An 8,151-nucleotide genomic window follows, 5' to 3' on the forward strand; every position below is an offset into this window, starting at 1 on the left:
CAGAAATTATTCTTGAAAATGTTAATCCTCAAGATCCATGCCAGGTTCAATATTTGGTTCATAAGAAAAAAGTTGAAGCTTATACAGCTAGCAAGAACAAGTATTTGTCCAAAGTTAATGGCACTGAATCAGATAAAGTACTCATTATAGAATTTGACTGTGCTCAAAATCTGCCAATACCTAAACGGAATGTAAATAGTCAGTTTTATAAGAGACTTTTATGGCTGTATAACCTTAATGTCCATTGTCATAACATATTGTCCATCCATCTTCTACATGGGCAACCAAATATCAGATTCATTCCGTTAATAATAGTGTTACACACTAAGGGTCAACTCATGTGTAAACACGCCTTGGGAGATACAGAACATAACATGAAATAGCAATTAATAGTCTTTCTTACAGAGCGCGAGATCAAAAAAATAAATGTATACAATCTGCGCCTTATTACAGACAAACCTTAAATGATTAGATAGTAATAAATACCTGATGCTGGAGTATTAACTCAGTAACGGTGCGTTCCCCAAGTGAACGGGCTGCCCTGTATGCTCTTCCCCTTCCCTCTTCTTCAGTTAAAGCACACTGAACCAATGTAACCAACTTACGTTGCATTGGCTTTGAAAGGCGGCTAGCAATAAGACCACCTTGAAAAAAAACAGAATTGAATCATTTAACCATAACATACATTTAATTAAATATTTCCTTAAATCATTATGTTTAAGCCAATTATCTACTATTAACCTACCTAACCGCGGGAACAGTATCAAACCAAGTGCCCAAACCGCTGTTTGAGTGCATATGACATTGTGAATATAAGTATTATGTGATCACAAATAATTTCAAGTACACATCCTGAGATCTTGATTGTCCATGAATTCAGTTGAGTTCAATATGAATGACTCTAGTCTGTCAATCCACACTCACCCTGTCTCATTTTCCAATGTGGTATCAGTTAACCCATCCACTATACTAGGACCACCATATTTTGACTATGATTTTTCTGCACTGTATGCAGTGTTACGGACCATATTTATACCTGAAAGTGCGGGGGTACCGTAGTACCCCAGATTGCCGTTATAACGACCATAGCCAAGATATAATAGTAAGTACAGTCTACTTGCTCCCTTCAGAATAATTGCAACCACAGTGCATTTGCATAATATCTCCTCAAGTGACATCCATTCAATGACTGTCAATGGTGAATTAATTCAACTAATAAGATGATAAACTTCATGCTTACCATTCCCGCTAAACTTCAGGTAGAGTGCGAGGTCTTCTATACATCGGGTGCATTGGTCATAATAGGCTTGGTCTTCCTCTGGAAGAGCAGTCACGAGCGGAGGGTGTGTCACATGAGAGGGCGCCGGTACTCCAACCAACTGCAGGAGTGCCGTGTTTACGACTAGGTTTTCTATGTCTGTATTTATCGGCGTCTGTAAACAAAGATCATAAATTAAGTATTAAGATGTCAAATATCCACATTATGGGAGATGGCACTTTGTAAAGAGAGTTTGCTATCTAAATGAGAATGGTTGAAGTAAATTCAACTCAATGCAATAGCAATGGCTGCAAACCAGGGATGATATCCCATAAGTGATGTTTGTCTAAATACTCTTTTGAAAATAAGTTCACTGTATATAAAAAAAAACCTTTTTTATACTGGTAACCAATGAGATGTTATTTTTTCGCTACGCTCATGGAGACACCCTTACAAATGAAAATAGTACATTGCCCACCTTGAGTTTGGGTTCACCTGCAACATAGTGGTATAAAATGTCATCGGCTGAAAACCGCTCCATACTAATCAGTCAACACCTCATTACAACATACGCATCAAATCTACATAAATATAGCTAAAAGACTACTTAACGCAAAGAGTTCACCTCAGTATATTTATTGCAAATAAATCTCAACACATTGTGTGTGAATGTTGATTAACTTTTGGTTCAACTCTCTTTCATCTATCTAGACACTATCTTCGTAGAGGTTTTCATCCAACATCTTTGAATAACATAATAGGTATGTGGAGATTGAAAGAGTTCCGGAATATTGGTTATCTACGTAACCCAAAAATCACTATCACTGCCACGCAGTGTGCTTCTTATACATAACAAACTAAGTAACTACCGACATTTGAAGTATAAAAAAAACTCAATTACATATTCCACAGTGATAACAACTACAGCCAATAGTGTATTATTATGTTTTTAAAACAAGCAATATTAAAATAATAATGACATTTACCTACTTATTTTTTAAAACATGATACCATAGATCCCATTAAAAAAGTAAATAACAATTTTATTTATATCAAACTTTAAAAGAATTTTCACTGGTTTGGCTATTGACCCATCAACAATGTGAGGTGTCTTATTATTTTACAAAATGTAAATAGAAATAATTAAAATGCAATACGCAATGTGTCATAAATGTAAATACCAAGAGTTTTTGTGAGTTGAATGAATAACATTTTATATTATTTTATTAATAACATGATAAAATTATTCTGAGAGCTGATAGTAAACTAATTGATTGTTATAGCTACTTTCAATCAATATCTAAACATTCAAGCACCTAGGTTGAGCCTAGACGAACAGAGCCTTGAAGAACAAGATAATAAAAAGAAAATCTATGTATCATTCTACTTTCACAGTTCTATTAATGATTTTCAAGACATTGAAGAAAACCTTCTCCATATAGAGCAGAGATTTCCAAACTGGGAGGCGCAACAGAAATGTAAGCACAAGCTTGTAGTTTGCAAGTGCATAGTTCATAAAACGGCCGCTTGTTAGGTATAAAAAAGAGTCCTTTAAAATTCAGTTTGTTTGCAAAGCTGAGTGAAGATATGGAAGCTAATTATAGGTACCTAGGTACCTCACTTCTATACTATTGTGGAGTGCGCTGGTTGTCTCATGCAAAAGTGATTCAAAGGGTGTTTGAACTATAAAAGATTGCAATTTGTCTTGATGACAATCATAATGAAGAGGCAAATCTGTTGAGGAACGATAACTTTAATCTTAAACTTGACTGTTTGGTTGATTTTTTTAGAAAAATGTGTGTTTTGAATAAATCACTGCCAGGACCACAAATGCATTCACTGATTCAAAAATACAAAGTGAAAGCATTCATAAAAAAATGGAGATATGGAAATCTTACAAAAACATTTTTTCTATTGGTTATAATGTGTGTTTTTCAAAATTATGTATGTTCAAGAATTTAACTATTTTCCTTGAATGAAAAAATTTAATTTTTCAGACAACCTAGTTTTATCTTGAGTTCGTCTTTGTCGGTTAAGTGTAATATTCATAGATATACATCCACCGGATACACCATTCCATACAATATTGGAACAGAAAAACGGGTATTTTTCCCTGAAAAGGATAGTGACATCTAACAAATATCTGTAACCATCACCATTGTTGCAATGTAGTTTTTAAATACATACAATATGTATTAATAGGTATGGGTTTAAGTAGGGTGTTGATTTATACTTCTCCACTTATTAAAGATAAAGAATAAAAAGTTTATGGATTGATTCAAATGTGACAAAACATCGATTGATGTATGAATCAACCAATAGTTTTCAAGTTATCAGCTTGAATAAATACTGACAATACTGTATGGATCATATTTGAATTATGCATAAAAAACTACATAGTAACAAAGCTTTTGCCTCTCCAGAAAAATTTCATAAATGGTTCATTACAATACAATATGTAATGTTGAATTGAATTAAATTGACATTTCATTATTGTGTGTTATACTACTTAGTATGTTTTAAGTATTCTTATAAACATTTGTCATAATTATGATGGGAAAACACACTAAGCATAACAATTATCTAGTCACTCAATCACTAATATTTTAAATTGTTTAAAGACGCCTAATGATTAATTGACAGTAAATTTTAAGTTGCATTTTAGCCTATTAGTTTCAAAGTCGGTAAGAACCATTTTTTTTTTATAAATTATTATTGATTCTGATTCTTCAGTTCTTCAGAAATCTGTAATCTTCACATAAAAAATTAAATAATTCCAATCTGACAGGGAGTACCTACTTACTGACAAATAATTACTGCCAGTCGGAGTACATAACGATTAATATATTACCTCTCTCCCCAACTCATATTGTTATACATGTCAATACTAGTATCATTGTAATAAACTGTATCTGACTTGAAATATCTTCTTTTATTTATTTTTGCCACATTTTCGATTTTATAATTATGAATACTTTCTTAATTTCTGTACTCGTGATACGAATATTCATAGTCCTGTCATTTGTTAGCTGTCAAATATTTCAAGTATCTTTTTAAAAACTACCATTTAACACAATGGATTATTTCTCCATAGCACAATGCATAAAATCGTACAACTATACTACAAAAATGGCAAATCTTCAGACAGTCATACTGCGAAAATTAAGGTCAGAATTCGGTGGAAATCATCACCCAACTGAAGGCTGTATTCACAAGCCAGTACTAAGTAGTAGTGCTTTGGATCACCTGACACCTGTACATGTTCATCTAGCCCGTTGACGCAAAAACATCGGTGCTGTACCCGAAAGTGTGACTGAAAAGCAAGAAATATCGATTCCAAGAAGATCGCAGCAACTTGGCCTCTCATATGGCGAATTTTGCATAAAGGCCAACACCTGTATAAGACCCAGCTCACGCAAGAACTACAATCAACAGACCATGGACAGCATGACAGATTCGCCAATTGGGTCCTGGAAGAGCAGGCAACTGATGATGATGCACTTTTTCACTTAAATGGGTATGAAGCCTCAATTACATTGAGCTTCTTTACAAGCTGTTTATTGGCAAATTTACAAACTGCCTGTAAAGTCGCCCAGTGTAATCATCGAATAAGCTAATAAACAGGTTGTAATCACTCTTACCGAGAAAAGTTGAAAGCCGGTCAACTTTACACGCTACATGCCGGCGTGTGGGCCTACTGCGTCTGCGCAGTAGAGCGCAGTACCAACCTCCCGGTAAAAAAACCAACTACGTTCTGTCAAAATAGTCACTGGCTTGTGGCTTCTCAGCGAATGGAAAGTTTTGTGTGTAATCATCAAATCGCAGTAGCTGAATCGCCCGCTTTTAAATTCGCCAATAAACAGCTCGTAAAGAAGCTCAATGTAATTGAGGCTTTAATAAGCAAAACTGCTGTATTTGGGGGGAAGGAAACCCGCAAATGATTCAAGAGGCAGTTACTGTTTAAAGCGATTTTTGGGTTGGAGGCGTCATCAGACCATACTTCTTCAAAATATGTTGGCGCCGAATGATTCGTATTTCTTTGACAGAGCATAGGATGAACCAGTCAATCATCCAGAGACTACGGATTAAGGAACGGCTCTCGACAATATGTTTGAGATGCATCCTGCATTTTGGACGTATTGTTCGGCTCAGAAAGGATAATCCGAGGAGACAGGTGGTTTTGGGCAGCCTCCAAGCAAGGCGATGTAGAGGACTCCACTCCTTTGCTCTCGGGCCATGACTCGACATCGTACAAAAATATGTAGAACACCAATGCTTGCACGAGCATCATTTTCATAGCAATTGAAATTCCCCGATCCTTCCACATAGTAGTAATTTGTGTCATCACATTTTTCGTAATCTGTGAGCGCCTTCTAATCTCTACTTCCCATTTGCCTTTTCCACTAACAGTCAGTCCCAGATATACAAACTTGTCCACTGTTTCCAGGTTTTGGAGTATACTTGCTGCTGGTAGAAGGTTAGTCCAATCGATAAACATTGACTTGGTCTTATTCCTATTAATAAGGAGGCCGTATTTGCAACTCTTTTCCTCTACCCGGTGTAGCAGCTCTGTGAGTTCTCTTTCATTAGCAGTGATTAGCGTTGTATCATCTGCGACTCTTAAGATGTTTATTTTCTGGCCACCAATTGTTATTCCGTCTTGCCAATGATCTAGGCTTCTCTGCAGTATATACTCTCCATATACATTAGATAACTGAGAAAAGAAAACACATCCCTGGCGGACACCCTACTCAGTTCGGAAACTCACAGAAAATGCACTAACATAAGTTATTTAAAAAAATAAGCACAATTAAATATATGGTACACTACGGTTATACTGGACACAGTCGGGTGAAAACGGGAAGCAGCGGGATGTAGCCCTCAACTAAACAAGAAAGCCTACAATAGGCGTGCTAGTAATCGGCAACCTTTTCTTATGTGTATTCTGTGATTTTTACTAGTAGGGATTCTTACTTTATTATTTGTTAGATTATTATCTACTTAGAGCAGTGATACCCAAACGCGGTTTCGCGAGCGGTGACATTTCGCAAACATTTTTGTGAACACTTAAAATTGAAGTAGATTTATGATTTTTTGTTAGATATCGCATTACATAATTATATCAGCAAGGTGCAGGATGGAAAATTAAAAGGGAAAAAAGTATTGATAAGTAGGTATGTATCGAAAGGACGGACGATAGAATTGGACATGGATGCACTATTTTTCAAAATGTTTAATAACACAATGAATAGGTAATGATTGAAAATTATAAAACATGCTATAAACACACAATAAAATAGCTAAGAACTATATAAATGAATCAATAAAATGATTAAAGCAGTCAGCGTACTCATTTCAAATGGTCAATTCTATCGTCCACCCTTTCGATACATACCTACTTATCAATACTTTTTTTCCTTTTAATTTTCCTTCCTACACCTTGCTGATAATTATGTAACGCGATATCTAACAAAAAATCATAAATCTACTTCAATCTTAACAGTGGTCACAAAAATGTTTGCGAAACGTCACCGCTCGCGAAACTGCGATTGGGTATCACTGCTCTAAGTGGATAATAATCTAACAAAAAATATAGTAAGAATCCCTAATACTAAGTAAAAATCACAGAATACACATAAGAAAAGGTTGCCGATTACTAGCACGCCTATTGTAGGCTTTCTTGTTTAGTTGAGGGCTACGTCCCGCTGCTTCCCGTTTTCACCCGACTGTGTCCGGTATAACCGTAATGTAGGTACCATATATATATATATATATTTTTTTAAAATAACTTATGATTTTTTACATCGGCATGTGTATATATCAATGTGAAAGTGTCAAGACAATCAACAAAAATGGTATTTAGACACGAAATTCGTAGTTCTTACAAATGACGTAGTGTAATAACATCAGGGGTAATATTTATTGTGAATATTTAATAACTACCTATTATAAGTATAGGAAGATCATAGGATAGAATGCATAATAAAAACATTTAATGTTTCATGTTCTGCTTTTCTTGGTGAGATCAAAGGTTGATGAATTAAATATATTGGAACTTGCCTGATCGAAGGGACATTGCTTGCGATGGAGGTGAGCAAGGCAGTGTTTGCAGATCGTGTGGCCGCATCCAAGACTGATGGGACTCCTGGGTGCTGAGCCGAATTCCCGACAGCAAATAGGACATGTTAGGAATTCTGTCCATTGTGGAGCCTGGATGGGCATTCTCCTGCATCACAAAACAATAAACTACATAAATAATCAATCATAATACGGAACGGTTCACGAGTCAAACAACATACAATTAAAAAACGATTTTTATAAATATTGGCGAATGACGTTCTAGGTGCCAACTAGACAACTGTGCGCAGAAGATCACACGAAGCGCTAGACACATCTAGACATATTACCTATTTGCCTATTTTTATCATAAACACATTATTTACACTGAATCCTCATCACATACCTTATATTAAACTATAAATATTCATCACATCGAAACCCAGATCGCGGCCATAATAATATATCGTTCATAACACAATCAGACAGCAATAGAAAATCGGCAGCACTGAATTAGTATTCTTCTTCGTCTTCTATCCTCGCACAATGTTGCCCTCGCTATACTATTTTTTAGCACGAACGCAATAATTATTTGAAATACAGACGTAACTTCTGAAACAAACACAATTTCAATTCAATATTTTAGATGATTCTTATAGCAATATTACCATTATGAAATCAAAGTAGATATACGGTATATATTTATTAATTGATTTTATTAGTTAATGAATTATTCGATCCTTTAATTTTTACTAGTTCACTACGTACATTTTTAAAGAACAGAAGAACCAAAGACATTTTTTATTGAGCACAGACAAACAACAAATATGATGAAC

The 8,151-nt window shown here is 35.1% G+C and overlaps 1 protein-coding gene across 2 annotated transcripts in view; it reads right to left on the bottom strand.

Moving 5' to 3' along the window:
- Positions 1-7,825, bottom strand: part of roq (RING finger and CCCH-type zinc finger domain-containing protein roquin) — a 40,608-nt gene extending 32,783 nt beyond the window's left edge. For both annotated transcript variants that reach the window (XM_085943036.1, XM_085943026.1), the window contains exons 1-4: positions 7,722-7,825; positions 7,319-7,484; positions 1,241-1,433; positions 487-644 (exon numbers count right to left, since the gene is read on the bottom strand). In XM_085943036.1, the coding sequence (XP_085799162.1) occupies positions 487-644; positions 1,241-1,433; positions 7,319-7,480 (513 nt within the window). In that variant the 5' untranslated portion in view covers positions 7,481-7,484; positions 7,722-7,825. The remainder of the gene's footprint in view (positions 1-486; positions 645-1,240; positions 1,434-7,318; positions 7,485-7,721) is intronic.
- Between the last annotated feature and the right edge of the window lie 326 nt (positions 7,826-8,151).

The sequence above is a fragment of the Rhyacophila brunnea genome, unplaced genomic scaffold (genome assembly GCF_057557595.1).
Source record: "Rhyacophila brunnea isolate RB1 unplaced genomic scaffold, BYU_Rbru_1.0 scaffold_1, whole genome shotgun sequence".
NCBI lineage: Eukaryota > Metazoa > Arthropoda > Insecta > Trichoptera > Rhyacophilidae > Rhyacophila > Rhyacophila brunnea.